General features: G+C 47.3%; 2 protein-coding genes across 7 annotated transcripts in view; one reads left to right on the top strand and one right to left on the bottom strand.

Annotated features, from left to right (window-relative positions):
* Nucleotides 1-5,265: 5,265 nt before the first annotated feature.
* Nucleotides 5,266-25,193, bottom strand: part of UBAP2 (ubiquitin associated protein 2) — a 69,533-nt gene continuing 49,605 nt past the window's right edge. For 3 of the 6 annotated variants that reach the window (XM_072858735.1, XM_072858730.1, XM_072858731.1), the window contains 11 exons: nt 23,715-23,910; nt 22,360-22,451; nt 21,386-21,436; nt 14,276-14,354; nt 13,288-13,350; nt 12,567-12,781; nt 10,512-10,611; nt 10,320-10,427; nt 8,746-8,813; nt 7,532-7,723; nt 5,266-6,010 (listed from right to left, as the gene is read on the bottom strand). In XM_072858735.1, the coding sequence (XP_072714836.1) occupies nt 5,915-6,010; nt 7,532-7,723; nt 8,746-8,813; nt 10,320-10,427; nt 10,512-10,611; nt 12,567-12,781; nt 13,288-13,350; nt 14,276-14,354; nt 21,386-21,436; nt 22,360-22,451; nt 23,715-23,910 (1,260 nt within the window). In that variant the 3' untranslated portion in view covers nt 5,266-5,914. The remainder of the gene's footprint in view (nt 6,011-7,531; nt 7,724-8,745; nt 8,814-10,319; nt 10,428-10,511; nt 10,612-12,566; nt 12,782-13,287; nt 13,351-14,275; nt 14,355-21,385; nt 21,437-22,359; nt 22,452-23,714; nt 23,911-25,193) is intronic. The other 3 variants (XM_072858732.1, XM_072858734.1, XM_072858733.1) reach the window with 3 other exon arrangements.
* Nucleotides 17,557-18,135, top strand: LOC140650654 (interferon-like). The gene has a single exon (XM_072859283.1). It carries the CDS (start codon nt 17,557-17,559, stop codon nt 18,133-18,135), a length of 579 nt encoding a protein of 192 aa, XP_072715384.1.

Here is a 25,193-nt window from a genome sequence, read left to right on the forward strand (position 1 = left end):
TGTCTGTATAACTGAGCCCTGGGTTGCTATTTTTTTTTTCCAGACTAGGTTGGGGTTGAAAAAGTTCAGTTTAGCTGTGCTGCTGAGATCTGCTGCCAGCTGTCCCTCTCCAGAGAGAGGAGAACAGACATGCATCCTGCTGCCCAGCAGGCCACTGTTCATCCTGAACTTTTTAGCAGTGGGAGACACCAATAGCCTCCTGCCCCAGTGCTTGCTAGCAGCCCTTGCTTCCTGTAGCCCAAATCCAGTGCTGGCCTGAGCCTTCTTTCTATTGCTTATGTAGACCATGCATTGGTAAATGCAGCTCTGCTGCAGCCCTTTGGGCTCAGCAAGGTCAGCAGAAGTCAAAGCTGCCTTTGGTGACTGTCTGGGGTGGCCTGGCTGTCCCTGTGCCTGCAGTGGCTGCTGTGGCTGGGGCATGGGGCAGAGGGGATGCATGTGTGCTGGGCTCTCCCCTGCCTGGCTGGCTGGGGCATGGGTGAGTGTGTGCAGCCCCACAGGAGAGGGTACACAGTGCTTTCAGGCTGGAAGAGAAGGCTGGGGGCAGTGTTTGACAGGCTATTTAGCAGCATGCTTCAGCTGGTGCACTGAGCTTGGCCTCTTGCATGTTTTTGGGAGCTTTTGGCAGAGCTTAGGGCCCCTCCCTCATGGGCGGGGGGGATCCTGCATGCTTGTCTCTGCAGAACCCCCTTCCTTGGTCCCTCAGCACCCTCACCCCACTGCAGTGTGCTGCTCTTGTTCGGTTGTGGTGCAGTGGCCTGAATTCACCTTTTGCATGATCCCTTGATCAGCAGCCAGCCCTGCCCTCCTGTGCTGAGCCCTGGCACCTCCACCAGGAGCAGATCTGAGGTGCTTGAATGAGACCCTCCGTTCCCACAGGTACAGAGGCAGTTACCCTGATAAGAGCTGCAGGCTTGGGCATTTGTTTATGCCTCCCCTTCATATATCTCAGGGTTTTCAATGGTATGTCACCAGCTGTGGTCCCTCAAGGGGTGCTTTGGTGGGAGTAAACTTTGTTCTGTGATCAGCTTGTGGGTTGTGTCCCAGAGTGAGGAGGAGCAGGATGAGAGTGAGCAAGCTCAAAGTGTGCTGCCTGGAGGGAGAGGAGGGGAGGGCAGCCCTTGGGGAGGGGAAGAAGGCTGGTGGGGCTCTGTTTGAAGTGAGCAAGGCAGATGTGTTTTCAAAATGTTGCTTGGCTGGGATTTGCTGCAGCAGGGACAGTCCTGGCTCCTCCGCCCCAGGGTGTGCTGGTGGTGCATCTCTGCCCCCACCATGGAATAAAGGCAGCCCACCTGCCTTATATCACCTGCCAAGGTGATACTTTGTCCTCGGTGGTCCCTCGACAGTCTGCCCTCCTGCTTGTGTGTTACCTGGGGAGGCAGCTGGACCCGTGCTGAACTGTCCCACATGGGCTGCTTCAGCTTGTCCTTCCAGCAAGGACTGACTTAGCCCCTAGTGCTTTTTGGAGCTGGCAGGGGGGCTCCCCTGCATCCAGTGATGGTGTGGGGCACCCTGCAGCTTCACTCCAGCCCTGAGGGCAGCACCAGTGTTGGCAAATGGGTCCCTGGGCCTCCTGGCTGCAGGACTGGTCTTGGGGCTGCACCAGGACAGTAACACCAACCTCCAGCTTTTGAGGGGCTGCTGGGGGGTAAAGGAGCAGAGTATGGCAAGGCTGGCTGTGCTGATGACTTGGTTTGAAATGAGGATACTGCATCTTTCAGGATTTCCTTTGTACTTTTTGACCATCTTCACTGTATACTCTCCAGTGACTTGTATTTTCAAGCTTGGTGTTGTAAGATGTATTATCATGACTCTTCTGTTTTTTTTTTTTTAAGATAAAAAGCAACCTATTTTGAGAGTTCCTACATTAACCAGACTAATTTCTCTTCCCCACTGTCCTGTGCAGTGTCATTGCTTATTGACTTGCTGGTTTCATTTTTTTGAGATACAAACTCAAGTATGAGGGTTTTTTTTGAAACTATTTAAGAGATTGCAGAAAAATGTTTACCTGATCTGTGTATTCTGTTTTTTTTTTCTTAACCCTTTTCTCCTGTCTCAGCCAATATTAGTGTTTACATTTGCAATTACAAGCCCCTTCAAATGCAGTTTTCAACCATTCTGAAACCAGCAGGGTACACTAGATTTCTTAGTAGTTTTCTTGGCTGAAATCCCAATGTTTTCCTTTTTTTCTTCAGTATAATTTACCAGAAAGAATTAACTGATGCATTTTTGTGTTGTCTTCCCCTTCAGTAGTTATATTTTGTCTTTTCTGCACATCTGTCTACTAATAAAAATGTGAAATGAAAATATTCCTGTACTGTTACTTCCCTGTTAATTGAGCTGGTTTATTTGCATGGTTACTTAAAGCTTTGAATAACAGCTATTCACAATTCAGTGTTGTTCCAGTACTGATGCCTATATATATAACTATAAGGTTACTGGAAAAGAAAGCCATAGTTTGACAGCTGCCTTCCTGAATCCAAGACTAAAGAATGAACTGATTTAGAGATGTGCTTTGGGCTTTGCTGTTATATTTAGGTTTCCTAAGTCAGGAAGGGGGAAACCAGGGGGAAGACGGTTTTTTGTCTTATATGACTGCAGCAGGGATGCAGGACTTGACTTGAGGCAAAGCTGATGCTAGGGGGCTGGAGTGCTGCTGGTGGTTGGTTCCCTGGCAGGGCAGGAGCACAGCACTCCTGAAACGGTCAGACAAGGCAGCGGGGGCCCTTGCTTGCTGGGGTGGGGGCTTTGATCTTGTGCAGAAGGCTGGCAGAGGAACTGAGGTCATTACTGCCAGCCCTTCAGGGTGCTTGCCCTGCCTGGCCCATGCTGTTCCCTGTAAGCTCAACCATGCAGAAGTGTTTTGGTTTTTTGCAGTGCCTCTCTGCTGCAGTCAAGCTAAAATTAGCAGGGCAAGTGTACAGGAGCTGCACTTGCTGCACTTGGCATTGTTTGCAGTGCAGCAACTGCTGAGTCAAATGTGGCCTGAGTGCTTTGGCTTCACAGCTGTGCTGGAGGAAGGGTGATGGCATTTCAGAGTTGCTTTCCCTGAGGAATCTCCATATTGGGGAAGGGGACTGAGAGGGATGGTACTGTCTGGGCCTTCTGACTTAAAAGTAAGCCTGATATATCTCCTGCCTGGCTCCTAGAGCACTGGGCTGCCCAGAGCTGCCAGTAGCTTCATCCAGCAGAAGGTATGTTACCAAAGGCAGGACAAACTCTCCAGCCTGCCCTGCGTAAATGCAGCTGCCACTTGTGCAGGTTTTTTTTCCTTGCTGGCCAAGTGCAGCTGACCAGCCTTGATGGCTCTACTGTCAGACTGTGGAATAGGGGAATAAATTGCTGCAGAAGAGTCCTACTGGAACCAACAGTGTAAGAAAATGGGAAAAGAGCCTGTTTAGTCTCACCTCGAGAGGAGGGTGACTGCACTGTGCTGCCTGCAGGCAGGACCCCAGAGCAGTTGGGAAGGTCCTGGAGTTACCTTTGCTGCCTTGTGCTGGGGAAGAGGAAGGTGCTGGAGGGCAACACAGCCCATCACTGCCAGGCCTGGAAGCACTGCCCTTCTGTGCACACAGCCACTGCTGAGGTTGGAAGTTGTGCAGCTGGGGACAGCGGAGAAGCACTGGCTGAAGTCCTTGCCAGGGAGTCTCCCTTGCAGCTGCTCTGCAACAAACCTAAGGCTCAGGGGACTGCTGTGCACTGGCACCAACTCTCACATGTTGTCTTTTGGCACTTGCAACTGCTTCTGCACCCTGACACACAAGCAAGGACTAACCTACCCCTGTAAGGCAGCAGTGGATTTCTATAAATAAGGAACTAAATGTGTGAAAAGGGCTTTGAGGGAAAGTTTGTTTTCAAAGAATAGCTCCTGAGAGGCATTTACTCCATGAGTAAAGGAGGTGCTATTGCTGTAAGCCCTGCAGGTTCAGCTGCTGGTGCAGCCCCTGTACAGACTGGCAGTAAGGCCCCAGCCTGCAGAAACGTTTTTGCCCTCCTTGACATTCAAGCCCCAAAGCTGGTGGCAGTTGGACAGCAGCTGCCAAGGGCTTGTGGCAGCTGCTGAAGTTTAACCAGTATCAAAACTTGTGCTGGGGCAGAGGAAGGCCAGTGCAGGTCATGTCGTGCTGCTCAGAGGTAGGGGGAGGGCTGGGTGACACACTGACTTCTTCCAAGCCAACTGGGTCTCACAGGAGCTGGTGGAAGTGTGACTCTAGGAAAGAAAAGTGGTTCTTGTGGTAGAAACAGATTTTTCTCATGGTAGGTTTCTACCATGGTTCTCATGGTAGTAACAGATTTTTTTTTCTTGAGGGTCTTGAAACAGAATGGGGAAGTGCAAAAAAGCCCCTCACCTGCTGTGTGGATGCATACAGCTTCACATTTGCCCACCTTCTCTGCTGCATGGGGCCAGGACACTCAAGAGGATGAGCCTGGGGCAGAAGCCGTCCCTCAGGAGCCCTCACCACTGACCTTCCTGCTGGTGGAGGCCATGGACCTCATGGGCAAAGCAAGGGAGGGCAGTGCTGCAGGTCTGCTCCCTCCTTACCTATCCCAGCTGCTCTGGAGGGACTCAGAGCACAATGCCAGAGGATGCTTATGGCAGGAGCCAGGGTGCTGCCCAGAATCCCATCCCTGCTGCGGCTGCCTGTGAGCTTTCAGCACCGAGGTGCACTCACCTGTGTCATGGTATTCAGCAGCCCCTGCAGACCCATCTGGTGCTCTTACCCTCCCTGCTGAGCTCTTGTTGCAGGAGCAGGTGGAAAGGGACAGGCAGTAAAAGCAAAAGTGCTCCTGGAGCCTTTGAAAATGCAGACAAACACTAGTGATATGTGCAGATCTTTATTAGGTGGAGGAAGGACTAAAAAGAAATAAAACTCCTAAAACATTCACCGCACTGGTGTAGGACAAGAAGGACCAGGAGTTGCCTCCAGGGTCTTTGTTTTAAAAAAAGTGGGGAAGGACAGGTGAAGGTTCCATCCAGTAGTTCTGGCTTTCCTGGGCAGGGTGGCTCAGGGCAAAAAGAGGTACAAGACACAGCTTATACTTTTATTTAAGAAACCGCTACATAGTTTTTGCCTCTAATGATGCAAAGGAGGTTCCAGGACACACTGAGCCATCCAAAGTCTCTTGCTAGAGAAACAAAAAACCCCCCCACAAACAAAAAAGAAAACCCTGTCTCTTTTTTTTTATTCTTCAAAAATTGAAAAATAAAAAGCTGAGGCTGCAGCTCAGGGCCACAGTGACCAAACTGCCCACAAGAGTTCAATCTTCCACAGCAAGAGGGAGGGGAGAGACAAAAGAAAGGGGAAGGCCCACAAAACATTTTTTTTCTTTCTTTTTTTTGTTTTTCTCTTTAAAGTAACAGCTATGCTGGGGGCAAAAATCAAACCAACAGGACACATCTTGATTCTTTTTGATTCCTTTTTTGGGGGAGGTTGGGGGGTGGGGTGGGGTGGGGCAGGCCTCCTTATTTGCCTAAATTTAGAACTGCATTAAATAAATGGCCTCCAGCTCCAAAAAAATGGCAGTTTGTCTTTGACAGTTATAAAGCCCATAGAGCTTAAAAAAAAAAAACAAGGAAGGATGCCCTGGTGCAGATGGGAAATGAATAATTAGTTTTCCTACAAAGAAAATAAAATAGGCTGCAAGATGCAGAAGACCACATTTAGGCTCTATTACATTTACAAATACATACATAAATATATTACATACAACAGCAACTCAAAGAGGAAGCGGGCGAGTCACACAGAGGATGGCTGGCTGGCTGCAGTTCTCCCCGCACAGATGTTTGGCTGAGCAGTTACTTCTTTTCCTAATAATTCCAGGAATGGACTTCAGCTTTTTTTTCTTTTTCTCTTTTTGTTTTTTTTTCTCTTCTCCTCTCCTTTCATTCTCTCCCCCCTCCCCGGTTTCGGATTTAGTTTGTCCAGTATGGAGAAGTGCCATAGGCAGTTTTGGTAGCCTGAGACTTTTGTTGCATGGTGCTGGGTTGGTTGCGTTGGCCAGATCCACCCTAGAAATCGGAAAGGAAGGAGACATGGGCATCAGCACTCCCAGGAAGATGAGCCCACCTGAATGTCACCAGAAGAGATGCCACCCACGGGGACAGCCCTGACACCCACCAAGGCAGCAATGCTCCCCCCCAAATGGATCTGTTTCTGCTCTGCAACATCTCCGCATCTTGCAATCCAGGACGAACGGCCACAGAGACACTAAGCAGGAGCATGGGGACGCACCATCCCACCGCCCCCCACCCAAGATAGGTTCAAGCACAAGGAAGGAGAGGAGCAGGACTGGGGACAGCAAAGGAGAGCTCTCAAGGTGAACAGAGCCAAGGATGTCACACATTCAGAGAGAGAAGTCATTTCCTATTTCTGGACTCTAAGGCAGAACACTTTTTTCAGGGAACATTTATAATGAGGAAGGGAAACGTATGGGCTGGTGAAATCAAATTGGAGCCAACACGCAACCTGCAAGGGGATGCTTGATTTTTCCCCCAGAGTTAGAGTACAAGTGCTCACATCCTGCTCTCCTGCCACAGTCAGGGGACAGCAGTGCCTGCCTCAGCTTCACACCTCACAGCCCATCTCTCTACACCCCACATCAGGATGGCATCTTTCACAGAATCACAGGCTGGCTGAGGCTGGCAGGGACCTCTCGAGGTATCTTGTCCAACCCCTCTGCTCAAGCAGGGTCCCCTAGAGCCAGTTGCCCAAGACTGTGTCCAGACAGCTCCAAGGATGGAGACTCCACAACCAACCTGTGCCAGTGCTTGGTCACCATCCCAGTAAAAAAAAGTGTTTCCTGATGTTCAGAGGGAACCTCCTGTATTTCAATTTGTGCCCATTGCCTCTGGTCCTGTCACTGGGCACCACTGGAAAGAGCCTGGCTCCATCCCCTTTACACTCTCCCTTCAGGTATTTATATACATTGATGAGATGCCCTCTCAGTCTTCTCTTCTCCAGGCTGAACAGTCCCAGCTCTCTCAGCCTTTCCTCACAGGAGAAATTATCATCCTTGTGGCCCTTTGTTGGACTCTCCAGTACATCCATGTCTCTCTTGTACTAGGGAGTCCAGAACTGGAGACAGCACTCCAGGTGTGGCCTCACCAGTGCTGAGCAGAGGGGAAAGATCAGCTCCCTCGACCTGCTGGCAATACTTTGCCTAATGCAGCCCAGGATACCGTTGGCCACCTTTGTTGGCAAGGGCACACTGTTGGCTCATGGTCAACTTGATGTCCACCAGGACCCCCCAGGGCCTTTTCTGCCAAACTGCTTGGGCCCTCAGCATATACTGGTGCATGGGGTTGTTCCTCCCCAGGGGCAGGACTTTGCACTTCCCCTTGCTAAATTTTATGAGGTACCCTCCCCAAGCTGGTCAATGGCATCTGTCAGTCTGCAATCATTGTCAAGGCCCTTTCCCAATGAACAAAGCAAAAACCAGAAGGAAGCAAAAACCCCCAAGACCCTGCTGGGATGTGGGTGGGAGCAATCTGCCCTCAGGCACACTGCAGAGGCAGAAGGGACCGACTCACCTGCCCATCTTGCTGAAGATGGTGATGCAGCATCTGGGAATGAGGCTGCTGATGCGCTGGCAGGATATGGAGAAACGGGGCTGGAGCATAACCCGGGGCAGCACCAGGGTTCAGGGGCCCAGTTGATCCAAGAGCAGAGGGCAGGCTGAAAGGAGGTGGTGTGCCAGCGTGGAATCCCTGCTTGTCAAACGTCTGCAGGGGAGGCGAGGGGAATAATGTCAGAGAGTGGTGTGAGCAGCCCCACGGTGACCAGACAAGAACAAGAGTGGCCCAAACACACATCACCTGAACCTTTCACCAACCCCATAAGCAAACCAAGTCACACTGAATACCTGCGAGCACTTCAGCAGATGCGTTTCAGCTCCTGTTCTCACCTGTTCTCGTATTTCTGCACTAATGCCTCCAACATTTTATTTTATTTTCATTTCCACAGCTACTGTGTTCCTTTTTTCCCTAACCTCTTTTTACTCAGTGGGACATGGGGTGACAGCAGCTGCCTGAAATCAGTCCTTCTCACATTGCTGGAGCTCAGCCTTGAATCACTCAACCCACCCAGGGCGACCCAGCAAAAATGCAAGAACAACTTGCAATAAGATTTTCCTTCCCATGGCCAAAACTTGACCCCTAATGCTAAGCATGTAGCTGAGAGCTGGCTTCCTACCTGTAAGCATGGATCACAGCCAGACACCGATCATCCCGGCTGAGGGTGCAAGGAGGAGAAAACAGGAGCTGGACATAAGCCCACTGCACACCACAGCTTGTCAAAGTGCTTTCTGCTTTCCCAGGGAAGCTGTATGCTGAGCAATGGCCACAGGAGAGCATGGGACAGGGACCCTCAGCTGTTAGGGGTGGGCACTACTGACTGGTCTCTCTGGTGAAAAGCAAATGGCCTCTCGACTCACCTGCTTTGGGGGCTATTTTGACTAAAAACATTAGCAACATCACATTTCATTTGCACCCAGGACACAGCTCGCATGGGGAAGCACAGGCAACATGCAGCAGCGTAGAGCACTGCGCCTATGCCAGCAGCTGCCGTCAGGAGCTGACATGGCAGAAACAGTGGGACAGAGGGCAAGACTCCATTCCAACAGCAAACAGAGCCAGCGTAAGAAATGCCATGGCCTGCTGACCCTGAGACCAACCAGCCTGGGAACAGGAGGGGAGCCATTGGCCTGGCCTCAGGCCATGAGGGAGGAGGGTCCAGTGTTGCTCACCTGAGTCTTGTTATAGACTGAGCCACTGATATCAGGCACACCTGTGTTACTTGAGGTCACAGAAACACCTGGAAAATAAAAAAGCCACTGACAATGAGAAAAGTCAACCACCACCCAAGTGTGAGCCCCATGCTTTGCTCCGGGCACCTCCAGCGGCCTCAGTGGATGCACCTTCGTCCGCAGCCGCTGCACCACACGCCCTGCTGCTGCTGCCGGCCAGTCCAGCAGGGTTCTCCATGCTCTCAAACCCACAGCACCCCACACGGGAAGAGAAGAAAGGGCTTGGGTTCCTTGCTTCCGCTGCAAAGCGGGAAATCAGCCCACTGGAATAAATCACCCATGTCCATGACCCAGCGGTTACCGCTTGGATTCAAATGCACTTCACCAGGCAGCAGCTGGCTGCACTGAACACTCATTTAAGCTCCTGAAAAGCCAGCTTTCCCCTAGGATTAGGGATGCATTTGGCTCTATTGCAGCATTCAAGTGCTTTCCAGTAGTGTGCTGAGCGATGAGACTCAGCATCTGCTACACATTTGAGCCCTTGTCCTTTCACATCCTGCAGAAGGGTGAGGTCTGCAATGCTCCTCTGTCCCAAGAGAATTAATATCACTGATTCAGACTGGCTTCCACCTGGACCAGCTGGTGCCACAACAGGCTCAGAAACACTCACTTACCAGTGAGGTGACTCTCAAACCAGCCACTTATTCAGAGTCTTATAAAGACTGGCTCTAATAATTTAATTTAGATCAGAATAAAACCAGCAGTTCCTTTGGCCAGTGAATCAGAGGACTGGACTCAGAGGGTTTTGCACTGCTCTAAGGTTGTACCCTTCCTAGGACACTGCTCCTTCGCAGAGGAGAGCTTGGATTGGCTCTTGGCTGAAGACAGTCCAGTTGGTGTTTCAAATGCACAGCAAATGCTTGGTATTTGCTTAAGCCCAAGGATGAACTAGTTAGTGCTAAGCAGTTCAGTATACATTTCTCAGGTCTAACCAGCATGTGCAGAATAAAGCTTTCATATAAGCTGTATATTCTTCAGCCTTTACAGTCACAAAGGAAACATTTCCAGGCATGAAACAATGCGATGAGTTACAGGGTGTACAGACAGCAGCTGAAACAACAGCCCAGAGATGTGTGAACTGCCCTGCTTGCCCCTAACACATGGCTATCTCAGGTGCCTACCAAGAAACTCAAAATCTAGTCATCATTTGGCAGAGAACCATTTCAGCAGCAGCATCCAGCTGCTTAGGCTTCAAAAACATGACACTACTGCAGGACCACTATTCTTCAGCAAAGAAAACTTTGGCAGAGGAAACAGCTCACCATTTCTCCCATGTGTAATTGTGGACAAAGCTGCGCATCAGCCACACACATCCTTATGCAAAGTTCAGCCATGAGGTTTAGAAGGAACACTTGGGCCATTAAAAAAGCATTTTGTATACGGGAGATGGAGAAACAGCTTGGATCGTGACCCTGTTTAGAGCTGGCTGCTGTGTTGACCGCACAGCATTGGCAATACTGGGAGTTTGCCCTACTAAATCCCACTCAAGAGCAACCTCAAGTCTCATGTGTTACCTTTCCCAGGTCCAGTGCCAGCAGATTTGTTTTGTGCTTGAGATGACCCACTGTAGCCTCCTTTGCTGTAATCTCCAGCTGCCGTTCCCTGCGTTAAGTCATCATAGCCTGCCGGTGTGTACAAGACAAGGTGTTACAAGTGTGCAAGCAGCTCTACAGATGCTCACGTGAAAGGCACAGTGGTAAGCATACCTGCTCCATAGCTGTGCTGCCCATAGCCACTCGCTTGCTGGAAAGGAGTTGACGCGGTGTTCAGGTTGACTCCATGCTGTTTAGCAGATGCTGGAGGTACCTGGACAAAGGAAGGGAACAAAATGCACTATTAACTGGGGAACGGCACGCAAAACACAAGCTCCCCCTACCATCTAGCGGGGAAGGCACCTCCACCTCATGGGAAATTTAATCTGGAATTGGGAGCACTGGGATGGCATGGGACATGGCACTCAAACTTTCAGCAGTAACTTGCTGTAGTGGATTTGTGCAAGCCCCAAGTTTTCTGCTAGAGCCGCCCCTCTGATTGCAGTGCAACCCTGTCTCAGAACAGGCTGCGTATTTCTTTCATACACTGACTGTAAACAGAAAACTCTTACCCACAAACCCAAGAAGGAGCAACCACAGTGCTCTCCCTCCAGAATCAAACAAAACATCAATTCCTGCCTGAGGCTGTTCCATGAAACACAATCCTACAGGGCCCTAAAATAGACTCATCTACCCTTCTGCCTGGAGCATCACCTCTTCCCAAATAACCTTCCTCCTGAGACTACCAGCACTGCTCTCTGACTTAATGGGGTCTCCTCCATCCTCGAAAAGATTTCCTAAGCGCTCTCAACTCGCTGACTCAGGTTTGGGTCTCTCCTTCACTCTCCAGAGACTGGTAAGGGCTTTCAGGAACACTGAGTCCATGAGCTGCAGCTGTCTGCTATTTACAGTAACCTGCACAGGAGTCCATGAGTTCTGGCCTTATGAATTTCCTGTTGGGGAAGGGACTGCACCTATTTTCTCATGCTTGCACGTTTTTGGAGATTCCTTTCAGACTGGGAAAGATTACTCTGTTCTCATGAGACCCCACCTGAGTACTGGATCCAGCTCTAGGGTTCCCAGTACAAGAAAGACATGGACCTGTTAGAGCAGGTCCAGAGGAGGGCCACAAAAACAATCAGAGGGTTGGAACACCTCTCCCATGAGGAAAGGCTGAGAAAGTTGGGGTTGTTCAGCCTGGAGAAGAGAAGGCTCCAGGGAGACCTTATTGCGGCCTTTCAATGCTTACAGGGGGCTTATAAGAAAGATGGGGGCAGACTTTTTACCAGGCCCTGTAGTGACAGGACAAAGGGCAATGGTTTTAAACTGAAAGAAGGCAGGTTTAGATTGGACATAAGGAAGAAGTTTTTTACGATGAGGGTGGTGAGACACTGGAACAGGTTGCCCAGAGAAGCTGTGGGTGCCCCATCATTGGAAGTTGTGCTGGTTTTGGCTGGAATAGAGTTAATTTTCTTCATAGTAGCTAGTATGGGGCTATGTTTTGGATTTGTGCTGAAAACAGTGGTGATAATACAGGGATGTTTTAGTTGTTGCTAAGTAGTGCTTATACTAAATCAAGGACTTTTCAGCTTCCCATGCTCTGCCAGGTGCACAAGAAGCTGGGAGGGGACACAGCTGGGACAGCTGACCCCAACTGACCAAAGGGATATTCCATACCATATGATGTCATGCTCAGCATATAAAGCTGGGGGAAGGAGGAGGAAGGGAGGGACATTTGGAGTGATGGCGTTTGTCTTCCCAAGTAACTGTTACACATGATGGAGCCCTGCTTTCCTGGAGATGGCTGAACACCTGCCTGCCCATGGGAAGTAGTGAATGAATTCCTTGTTTTGCTTTGCTTGTGTGCACGTCTTTTGCTTTCCCTATTAAGCTGTCTTTATCTCAACCCACGAGTTTTCTCACTTTTACCCTTCCGATTCTCTCCCCCATCCCACTGTGGGGGAGTGAGTGAGCAGCTGTGTGGTGCTTAGTTGCTGGCTGGAGTTAAACCACAACAAAGTGTTCAAGGCCAGGTTGGATGGGGCTTTGAGCAGCCTGATCTAGTGAAAGACGTCTCTGCCCATGACAAGGGGGTTGGACTAGATGATCTTTGAAGGTCCCTTCCAACCCAAACCATTACATGATTCCAAGATGCAGAAGGTTTGAGCTGGAGAGAGCAAAACCACAGAGGCACGAAGGGAGGGTTACAGTTCAGGCTGTCACACTTACAAACATGGTTGGCCCATACTGGAATGCACTGGGTACGCCAGGCACACCAGCGTAATAAGGTAACCCAGTGTAGCTGTACCCCGGGGGCAGGGTTGGGTTGAGGAAGGGCTGCTGAGTTGTATGATGAGTCTGCGCCTGGTTCTGCTGCGGCTGGGCGAGCGTGGTAGCAGGAGCAGGGGAGGCAGAATCCCCACGGCCAAATTTTGTTACGTCACCTGCGAAAGAAAGAACTGATCAGAAAAGCTATCAAAGCTATTCCAAAAGTGGAGGACTCAAAGGATTCAAATCCTCTGAATACAAGTAGACAACTACAGAAGAGAGCACATCCTACACTTGAAAGCCTACAGTTGTTCATGGGAAGTGCTCTCCCAGTCTCTGTTCCTGATGGCCACAGGGACATTGCCTGTTCGTGGCACAAGAACTCTGTGCCATGGCTAATCCATTGATAAAATGGAGATACCAATACTTACCTATCTCACATGGTCCGAGCAGATTCATTACTATCAGATCATTGCAATAAAACATGCTAAAAGCAGAAGTATGGTAAATAGCCAAAGAGCAAATGGTTGTTGGGTTAAAGTGTGACTCTCCTGGAGGTTAAACTGATTAGCTAAGCTTCATGGGCTGAGAGCAAGTTAGGATTTACAGGCAGTGATGGGCATATTTTTGTCAATGTCTGTTTATTTGTCAAGCATGACTAGTTAGATGTCCGGTTCCTCACACCACCAAAGTTCTGGAGACAGTAGCTGAAGGCCAGGAAAGCAAGGCTTGCATCGCGGGCCACCTTATTGAAGAAGTAGGAAGGGAAATTTGGTTATTAACCCAAAAGCAGCCTCCCGAGAGAAGTGATTACGAAGCAGAAAACTCCTGAACACTTGCATTTTCTGGCAGCCTACAGAGCAGCACGTTCACGTGTTTTTTAGGGAGGTGACATACATCAATCACATCTATCTCATTCCCAACCAGTATTCCTTTTTGTTGGTTACCAAGAAGTACAACAACGCACAATACCATCATTATAGGAATTATAACACCTATGGCTACAGTTTTAAGCTGTAATCAGATGGCAGTGGATGAAAGTGGATCAGTGGATGAAAGTCACTGGCTGAAAATCCTGGATGGCATTCATGTCATCTTTGCACAATGATAACTGAAGAGCAAGAGCAGAAATGAGGAAGGGCTTCTTGGACCACATGTTTTTGGGAATGAAGTCCGTTAACTTTGGGGAGGTTGAGGGAGAGCCTGCTAGATGCAGCTCCTGCTGGGAACATACAAGTGGTAAAATAGCAGTAACAAAGTATGGGGAGCTGCTGAGGGGGGTCTATTGCAGTGCCAAAAAAGGAAAGCAAGCCAGTTGAATTTTGAGAAGAATGATGAAGCTACAGAATATTTTTCAAGCACCTGTATGTGTTCAGGAAGGGCACTAGATGACACTGCCATTTACATTCATAACAATTTTGCACTTATTCTCGAAGGCTATCCAACTTAGTCCCAGAAGTCATCACATATGAATTACTGACCAAAACCATGAAGAAACATCAATGTCAGGGTTGAGAGGGAGATGCTCACTTTTGTTTGACTAGTTTGGACTGATGGGTTTAACTGTTTACAGAAGGGAAAAACAATTGCTCTTTCAGCAACAGCAGGATGAACTGCATTTAGAAACCAGCGGATGTCACTTACCATCCTCATCTTTAAATAGCACTGACCTGAGTACGGGTTGTTAGCAAGGCTCCCATCTCTGCCTGTCAAGGTTGCAGGAGCAGGGAATGTAATTCCGTAGTAATCCTTGGAAAGAGACATCATCATTTATTAATAGTTGAAACTAACAGAGCTGGACAGCTCTTATGAACCCCGTATTATACGCATAAGAACATTTAAAAAGAACTAAAGGAAGTTTGTGCAGAAGCTGACCTTATCGCTTACAGCAGAGGTGAAGATTTTACTTGGATCCTCAACTTCAAAGTAAACCTACTTTTATAGACGTTTTTAATATTATATACAAATACTTAATCTCTTAATGGTAAGTTAAAGGCAACAACTAAATGTTTTCCCCTCCCAACCCTCAGCTCTGAGCTGTCATTTTCCAGCGAGACCGTGCCTGGAAGAGCAACAGACCATGGGGGACCAAAGACCTGGGGTCAGGCCAGGACCGTAATCACAGCGTGGACGTAGTCTAAAGGTTTCACCCTTGTACCATGCCCTGGTTTTCTAAAAGTGGAAACATCACCTAGGAAAACAGCGCAAACGTTAAAAAAAAAAAGCGAGAGCAAGAAAAAGAATTACTACTGGAAAACTGGAAAATTTATTTAAACTACGTTACAGGAGACCTCAAATCAGTAGTCTCCAAAGTGGGGTGTGCAAGACAATCCATTGGGGTGCATGAAGAAAATGGTTTTGGTACCATTAAAACATAAAATTTAAAAAATTTAAAAACAGTGTTTGTTTAACCTTTCTCTCATCCTTTTTAATTTTTTTGGTATGTTTTATAACATACATATTACTACAGTATTATATGTATATAATTTTGAAATAAAAATGTACTGGGGGCCAGTGCTCACAGATTTTTTACTGATGAGGTGTGTGATCAAAAAAGGTAGAGACCACTGCCTTAAATCATTCTTCTAGGTCCTCTACAGGAAGGTAAGACAGTCCTCACCCTAGAAAGCTTGCACTCCAAGATGACAGGACATACCAAGCAAAACCAAAGCAGCATTTTGTCTTCAGTTTGGGAGAAAAAGAGAAGAGTTTGCCTTTCCCTCTCTGTGTGAGCTCCACATGTGGGGCTGGTACTCTACTAAGCGTTTTTCCTCCTAATTCTCATGGTTTACTCCCCACCACCTCCAATCCATCAAGAGTTAATGCTTTAACCACTAACGTATCCATTTTCACACATTCTCCAACACTGGAAAAACATGCTCCTTATTCATATCTCACTATGCAAATGCCCCAGTACCTCACATGCTTTCTTGGAGTTGACAGCACTTTCCACCTTGCTGCATTTCTGTGTATCACCCCCGTTTCCTACACCCAATCCTCCATCACTGAACATGAAATAATCCAGCAAAGATTTGGTATTGCAGGTACTTTCTGTAACTTGAAATGGTGCCATATTTCATCATCCTTTCCTTCCCAAGTAATTCCACCTTATAAACTTTGGCATGAATCACTTAACAAAACACAACCAAATTCACATTAGAAGTCTTAGCAGGTTATTCAAAAGCAGCGCTCCCATCTCCTTCTGAGGAAAATGCCACAAAAAGCAGATTTGGAGAAGAGATCTAAACAGGATTCGGTGGCTGTGAACTGGAACTGACACACTAGCATCTTCCCCTATATAAACCAGACAAAATATAACCAAATACGCATGAGAACAGGATCTAAGGATTGCAGTTACTCCCACTGCCTCTCAGGTGGGGGAAAACCACATCAGTGCTGCATATCCCAGTCCCACACACCTATGCACACACACATTCAAAACAAAAAATCATTAGAAAATATGAGTGCAAGCCAGTTACCTTTGCACTTCATGCCCACCCATAGGAAAACATCAGAAGAGATACTCTGCTCTTCAGACAACACGAGTATTTCCTCACCTACAGAAGGCATGCAAGAGAAGATGCCTAAAGTCAAAACTGAAATATCAGGAATACACTCAAAAAGTGAGACAGAAAAGGACTGAAAAATGGTAAGTGATCTGATGTAATAGATTTAAGCTCCACCAAGCAGCTCGCTAGGTGCCACACACAGAAGCGAAGGCTGTTGTGAGATCTCTGCTACACAGGCAGCCTGCAACAGACTAACAGAAAAGACAGCATATCCCAATGCAATACACACACAAAAAAAAAAATTCAAAAAACCACAGTGAGAATTTACAGCATCAATATACACATTAATTAATTAAGTTACATTAAAAAAGAACCCTCTCCCAAACCTCAGGAGAAACCCCCATTCTCGTTGTATTGGCAGCCACTGGTACCTCTCGCTGCTGGAAGCCTCCCAGGAAGCAGTGACGACTTGCACTTGGGACTCTGCCCACTTTCACTTTCTAGATGTAAGTGGACCAGCAGGACAAAGACAAATATTCCCACCTGCTCCTGCCTCCCAAACACCTAATGTTGCCTAATTTCTACAACAAACTCAAAACAATAAAAAGCCCCCCAAAATCTAGAAATCACAATCATTGCATGAATAGTTGATGAAAAATCCTTCGTGACATTTATATATTAATTTATATATTATATAAACATATATATTTATATATGTCATATTTATATATGACATCTATATGGACAATAACTCGGAGGCAGGGGGGATGACATGACCCCCAAAATATTCTGCAAGGTATTTGCAGATAGAGGAAAAACTCTTCCACCAGCAAAGCTGCAGATGCTATAGAGAAAGGAAAAATTTAAAATAATAATAATAATAATAATTTTTAAAAAAGAGTGACAAACTAAAAATATTTGTCAATAAGAAATAGAGGAAAACATGCATTAACTCATATATACAAATAATATCAGAGCATGAAATAAGAAAAATAGATGTTGGTAGGCAAAGAAACTTGAAAATAAGAACCAAAAAAGACAACTCACAAAATAGACAAAAAGGAAACCCTGAAATGCATCCCCAGCACAGCTGCCCCAAAAGCCTCTGCTGCCACGTTTTCACATCCCCCGCTGAACTGTAACAGCACAGGAGCCGGGCGCCCCCACCCCAACAGCAGCCCTAGGAAAGAACCAGCTCCCCTTCCCTAGGGCAGGGCTACTTCCTGCTCACACTTTGACAAGCACAACAAAAGCCCTCAGGAGAAAGAAAACAGAAAGCAAAACTGAAAATGGAAACAGGGAAATTCTGTCTAGATGATGATGAAAGGAAAGCCGTCGCACCACATAAAGCCGGCCGCCCGGCAGCACCCCAAGCACGGCGCCCACACGCACCACCACCCAGCCCGACCAGGCTCCTGCCCAGCACCACCCACAGCCCCACCATGGCTGCGCCCGCATCCCCACAGCCCCGCCTGCGGCACGGCGCCCCGGCGCTCCTGCTCCTCCTGACGGCTCTCGCCACCACCCTCGCCTGCCACCACCTGCGTCCCCGCGACGCCACCTTCCCCTGGGACAGCCTCCAGCTCCTCCAGGCCGTGGCTCCCAGCCCGCCACAGCCCTGCCACCACCAGCACGCGCCCTTCCCCTTCCCCGACACCCTCCTCCACACCAACCCCCCACAGCAAGCCGCTGCCACCGCCCTACGCATCCTCCAGCACCTCTTCGCCACCCTCAGCAGCCCCAGCACGCCCCCACACTGGGACGCACAGGCACGCCACCACCTCCTCAACAGCCTCCAGCATTACAAACATGACCTGGAGCAATGCCTGCCAACTGACAGGATGCTCTTCAAAAGGCAAGGGCCCCGCAACCTGCTGCTCAGCATCAACAAATACTTCCGGCACATCCAGGACTTCCTCCACACCCACAACCACAGCGCCTGCGCCTGGGACCACGTCCGCCTCGAAGCTCGCGTCTGCTTCCAACGCCTCCACAACCTCACCCGCGCCATGCGCAACTAGCCCAACGACCCCGACCAACCCGCTCGGCCCCACGCACCCCCACCACCACTTCTGGGCCACCGCCCCATCCCCACCGCTGCTCTCCCGCCTCCCCTGACCCACGGCAAGAGCCGCTGCAAGAACGGCCCCGCACCCTCGGCCTCCACTGACTGCTCCTCTATTTATACAACTTATTCTATTTATTCTGACAATGGGTTTTATCTATTTATTCACCTATTTATTACTCGACAGAAAATAAAGACCTCTTGCAAAAAGCTTGCCAGCGCCTCTTGTCTCAGGAGCACGGGAACGAGCCTTTGGGGCGGGGGGAAGCCACCGCCACTCAACACCTACTCCAAGCCCTGCTCCAAACAGGGCTCTGCGGAGCCCCTGCCCACTCTTCTCTTGGGCACCTCCCCAAGGAGGCACTTTCCCCAACCTCTTTGCCCAGAGAGGTGGTAGAAGCCCCATCCCTGGAAACATTCAAGGTCAGGTTGGATGGGGCTCTGAGCAACCTGATCTTGTTGAGGACGTCCCTGCTCATTGCTGGGGGTTTGGACTAGATCACCTTTAAAGGTCCCTCCCAACCCAAACCATTCGATGATTCTACGAAGGAGAGGCACAGCAGAGATCGCTTTGATTAGGCTGAATTCTGCTACTCTTGCCACTTCAGGCATTTTTCACAACTCTCTCGTTGCGCTGCCTGAAAACGCCTTGCAGCACCAACTATTCTAGGGCAACAGGGACAAGGTATGAATCCTTACATTTTCCTTGTTCAGCCTTACTCTTGGACTTAATGGACAGGTTAAGATTTTTTTTTTCTCCATGTGCTTTCCTGTATTTATTTTTGATTAAGCATTACCCATTGATTTTTTTCTCTCCATTTTCTGTCACTCCATGTACATAATGTCAATAATTCTCAGCTCCTGGTCCCTCAGAACCAAACCTCCCCACCAAGAGGCACACTCTGCTCCAGGCCCTGCACAGCCCTGTGGTACAGCTACATAGAAAAAAGCACTCCTGCCCAGAGAGCAACAAAAAATTTGAGCAAACACATGGGAAGCGCAGGCTGATAAAAGTTGAACAGCACTCCTAGAAATCATTTTGTCTCCTACCAATGTAACCATGTGTTGGGTTTGTGTCGCAAGGTTTTGGTAGCTGGGGGGGCTACAGGGGTGGCTTCTGTGAGAAGATGCCAGAAGCTTCCCCTATGTCCGATAGAGCCAATACCAGCCAGCTCCAAGATGGACCCACTGCTGGCCAAGGCCGAGCCAATCAGCGACGGTGATAGCACCTCTGGAATAACATATTTAAGAAGGGGGAAAAAAACCCCTGCACAACAGTAGCCAAAGAGAGGAGTGAGAATATGCGAGAGAAACAACTCTGCAGGCATCAAGGTCAGTGAAGAAGGAGGGGGAGGAGGTGCTCCAGGCACCAGAGCAGAGATTCCCCTGCAGCCTGTGGTGAAGACCATGGTGAGGCAGGCTGTCCCCCTGCAGCCCATGGAGGTTAACGGTGGAGCAGATATCCACCTGCAGCCCGTGGAGGACCCCACACCAGAGCAGGTGGATGCCCAAAGGAGGCTGTGACCCCGTGGGAAGCCCACTCTGGAGCAGGCTCCTGGCAGGATCTGTGGACCCATGGAGAGAGAGGAACCCACGCTGGAGCAGGTTTTCTGGCAGGACTTGGGACCCCACGGGGGACCCACACTGGAACAGTCTGTTCCTGAAGGACTGCACCCTGTAGAAAGGACCCATGCTGGCGCAGTTGAAGAACTGCAGCCCATGGGAAGAACTCACATTGGAGAAGTTCGTGGAGGACTGTCTCCCATGGGAGGGACCCCACGCTGGAACAGGGCAAGAGTGTGAGGAGTCCTCCCCCTGAGGAGCGGCAGAGACAACGTGTGATGAACTGACTGCAACCCCCACTCCCTGTCCCCCTGCACTGCTGGGGTTAGGAGGTAGAGAAATCCGGAGTGAAGTTGAGCCCAGGAAGAAGGGAGGGGTGAGGGGAAGGTGTTTTTAAGATTTGTTTTTATTTCTGATTATCCTACTCTGATTTGATTGGTAATAAATGAAACTAATTTCCCCAAGTTGAGTCTGTTTTGCCCATGACAGTAATTGGTGAGTGATCTCTCCCTGTCTTTATCTCAGCCCATGAGCCTTTCATTATATTTTTTTCTCTCCCTTGTCCAGCTGAGGAGGGGGAGTGATAGAGTAGCTTTGGTGGGCACCTGGCATCCAGTCAGGGTCAACCCACCACACCATGTCTCTCCTGGCCCCAGAAATACAAATATTTTGTCATTTTGCTGCTCTGAAAATAATTGCATTTGTTTCCGTTGACAATTCTTCCGAGGATCATGCCTTCATCAGGTAATTAAAAGCTTCGTTAATGTGCTAATGTTTTTAATTCAGGATGTGCAGCTGGACAGGGTTTTGTCTAGGACATCCCTGTACTGACCTTTGACTATCTGACTCTGGCTGTCTCCAGACTCCACATGGAAGACCTGGTACCAACTTGGACCTTTAATTATGGCATTCATCCAGTGATACTTCTTTTCCAGATCACTGCTCATTGCTCCATTTCTGCCTCTATGGATACACTGCATCACTGAATCCTGTGACTTTTTTCAGTTACATACTACCAAACTTTCTCTGCAAGATTCTTATGCTAGTCTTCTGGAAAAAAAAAAAAAGTCTTTACCATTCTGCAATCTAGGCTGAGGCTCTCTGTGAATCTGTCTGGGAGCTCAACATCTCTCACATGCCATTTACATTCTGGATCCAGGTAAGGAAGAAAACTTCGTATACTCTCCATCCTGCAGCTCACCTGCATTTGTCACCATGATGCATATGCAAAGGTCTCCACCTATGAGCACCTCCAAAACCTGTCAGATGCACCTACTGGCTGCCAATTTGTGTAGTTGCTGTTCAACCCTACCTCTTGGCAAAAGAAGACATTCATGCTCAGTTTTCAACTAGATTTGACAAGATGTCATACTGTTGCTGCAACAATTAAGAATTTCTCCACTCACAAGCACAGAGCACACTTGCTTCTATTTACAGAATTTGCAGATGGACAAATGCACGATGCAACAGTTGCTCTATATCAATTTACACCACCTAGAGAAACTGTGGATATTTAAGAAACTAGAATATAGAACATAAGGATAAGCTCTTAATCACCATTAAATTAACCAATTTGTGTTGCACAAATGATCAACACTGAAGATAACTTGTTTAAAATTAAATAAACCAAGCCATTTACTTACCATTGGCAGCCTGGATTGAAACATCTGGAGATCATCATAACCATAAATCTGCTTAAAGACAGATAAAAATACAACATCATTATAACACTTTTCTGTGACACTGACCAATTTGGGGCTTTAAACAGAGTTTGACCTAGGCCCAGTCTATTTTAAAGGTGTACAGCTATATATCGCATTGTGCCATCATGGCGCATCATAGCATTTATAGGCTAGTAGAGCTAAACTTAAAATGGCTTGTCACTCTGATGTTGTTTCTTGGTGACAGCAGTCCTCTGAGGAGAGTTTGACTGTCCCATCTTCAATACTGTTTTCACAGATGCATCATTCATCAACTTGTGAAAAGTCTACAGGGCATTCGGATTTGGGAATAAGAGCAACAGCCTTCTTTCCTGCAATCATTACTTCTGAGAACAGCAGGATTTAAGATTAGATGACTAGACCACAAAACAATGTATGGTATCCCCTCACATTCAGTGTGATACAGAAAGATGATTAAAATAAAGTTTCTGATTTAAAAAACAGATAACCAAAAATATGTTGATCCCGCTCAGACATCAAAAAGCTATATGCAATATTTCTAAGTATGATAGACAGGACACATGGTACATTTCAACCATTACTATAGTAAATCTATTCCAGTTACACAAACCTGAATGAGTCTAATTTTCCTGAGTCTAATTTTCCAAACCTGAATGAGTCAAAGGGCCTAAAACCTGATACCACTGAAAATCATAGCAACACGCATGTTTAGCTTCAACAGCAGCCAAATCAGGTCTGTACCAACAGTTCTGCAGTTTACTATCAACAGTAAACCCCCACTGAATATATTTCATATATCCTTCAGCATTTGGAACAAGAATTCCAGGTGCAACATGTGCCAACAGAAATGCCTTGGCATAGACAGCAGCAGGTCTGGAGGGCCCACTTGCACCAAGGGTTAAGCAATCAAGGACAGGAACAATTAAATTGCTTACTGGATAGGCAGGCAGAAGTCCTCCAGGTCCCACAATATACTGGTTATGCAACAAGGGCGGTACACCTTGGGGCAGGTTTGGGGGAGCTTTGCCTGTAGAATCAAAATACAGACACTTTAACAAGCCTTTAGAAAAGAAAAGGCTTCAGCATTGAGACAAGAGAGCTCACAAGCCCTGGCGGCTGCACTGTCATAGCCTGTAAAGAGCAGAACTATGCAGAAGAATTTTATGCTGGTTGATGAAAATGCTCAAAATAGCCTGAAGAGTTTAACCATGCCTCAAGGAAGGGAAAGCACAGGCTACTTAAGACTGAAAGCAGTCCCATCAGAGAACAGTCTGATTGTCATTTACTTTGTCCAAGAGGATTACAAGAATTACAGAAACTTCTCCTTTCCTCAATCCTCTCCTGAAGGCAAAATTTAGGCATTGTTCTCAATCTAAGAGAGCAAATTCTCTCCTTTCATTTTCTGCTCTGTCACCACATTCCCCCTTATCGCCAGCAATAGACTGGAAAGCACTAAATGTTGCCAGCATACTTTTTGTGGGTGACTTACTGCAGCTGAGAATAGCAAAGAGAAGAAGATTGAAACAGTTTCAGTTGCCTCCACGAAGCAGTACTAGGAAGCAGAAGAGTGAAAAAAATGCACTTTGGCCAGTCATCAGACACTTCATTTACAAGGTATGGGAATGAGAAATCCTTCTGTAAGTAAGTTTGATCTTAACATTTAAATCATTCACTTCCCTCCATAGGATTTCCTTTTAGCAGTTCAGGTTGATTAGAGAAGCAAGAGAGAATTTAGCATTGCTTCCACTTCAGTGCAAGAAGCCTCCCCACCTTCTCTCTCTGTGGACCCTTTTTCTGAAGTGCTATTTGCTGTGGAATGACCCAGACATCAGACACTTTCTTCCTTTCTGTAGATGTGGCAGTAGGGATGTGGTATATGATAATGAGGACACTGTAGTATATTTTGATACTGCCAAATGAATTCAAGTCACAGAGAAGACTGAAATTAAAGCTAATGTGAACTGACAGCCAAGAGCTGATCACAACCTGGAACACAAACTGGGTGAATCTCCTAGCCCAAAACTTCCAAAGTCAGAACTGCTCTGGTGTCTATTTATAAAGCTCTTTGGGGATGGAACATGCTATATAAATACCGCATAACACCCTAACAAATATGTCAAATACACAAAACCAGGCAACTTTATTTTATGAGCCAGCAAATAAAGCATGCTGAAAATGCTAGTCAAGAGTGTGGATTTCTTAGCATGGTTATGGCTGGTGAGATGCTCAACTGACAGCCTTGCTGACTGAAGTCCTCTGTCTAACCACATGATCTGTTAATATTGCGAACCTGAAGACACTAAGGGAGCTGCCCGTGTGGTAGCAGCTGGTATAGACACACTGGTAACACTCAGGCCAAGGCTGTTTGTAGTGTTCATACTGCTTGCCATGCTGACAACTGAAGAGGTGGTGCTAGTGGCTGAGGTTGAAGCAGTTGAAAAGGTTGTTGAGGGCTGGAGCGAAGTTGTGTTCTCAACACTAGTGTGCTAGAAAGGAGACAAAAAGAATGAGGATCACAGGGCAAATAAACGACAGTGGAAGAAGCTGGGGGGGGTGGGGTGTCAAAAAAACCCCATCAATCTTAAGCAACAGCAGCACATGCAAGAGATATGCATTATCTATATACCACGCAAGAAACTAAGTTGCATACTTGTGATTTTTCAGGATTCAAAGAAAATTATTACATGAGAGTTAAATTCAAACCGCTGTATCATCACAAAATTATACCACGGTAACTCAAATGTCACTCCGTTGCATTATTTCTTGCCCTTTGCTTGTATATTCCTTTAAGCTAGTACTTGTTATGTTAAATAAACTCCTATATTCTTCCAAAAGACAGTATTTGTTTTCAGAATACAGGACACTGCTAACATGATTTCCTCCATGCACTTGTAGAATTTAAAAGATTAAAACTGCAGTGCCCCACAACAGAGTCAATGTGGTAAACTCAAACGTAGACCAGATGTATTACAGGAACACATGAGGATAAAGGAGTTCCTGGTTTGAAACCAGGACAATAGAGTACCTTAGCTGTAAGCTGATCACATTTGCAAAACAGTGTCATCAACACACAGAAGCCAAAACAACTCTGACAACAGAAAAGGACATTTGGATAAGTGTGAATTTTTAAGTTACATATTCAGCAGGGATGAAGCATTACAAACCAAAATATAGGCATAAAGAAAAGCAGTAACCTATCTGCACACCCCAACTGGGATTGTACAGAAGTACCCCATCACAGAACAAGGCAGAGTCTCTGACTTTCATTTGTGCAACCTCATCTAGAGCACTGTGTTCACTACCATTTACCTTGTTATCTCAAATGCATTAAATACACAGGTGACAACAATGCCACATGGTAAACTCTAAAATCATCTGTCATGAGGCATTTGTCATGACATGTATCATTCCATCACCTCAATTTTGCCAGCTAATCTCTCCAGTGGAGACTGCTAACAGTCCACATTTTGGAGCAGTTTCAGACAGCCACTTCTAAAGATTTATTTTTTTTTTTTAAATACATTTGTTAAAAGAAATTATTTCTTTATTCCATTCCCCCTTGCTGGCACAAAAATTCCCTCTGCAGTTGTGTGACTGGCAAGTCTCTGTAATAGCCACTCCTGATCTAGTACAAATCACAAGTGGTAAAGACGTTTTTTACCACTAGAGGGCTGGCAGTCCTTCTTCCCCGAGATAAGGCTCTTGTTGCAGATCTTAGTGTACAGGGACACGTGAACTTTAAGAGAGGGTCTTAATCATCAGATAAACT

The sequence above is a fragment of the Ciconia boyciana genome, chromosome 4 (genome assembly GCF_034638445.1).
Source record: "Ciconia boyciana chromosome 4, ASM3463844v1, whole genome shotgun sequence".
Taxonomy (NCBI): Eukaryota; Metazoa; Chordata; class Aves; order Ciconiiformes; family Ciconiidae; genus Ciconia; species Ciconia boyciana.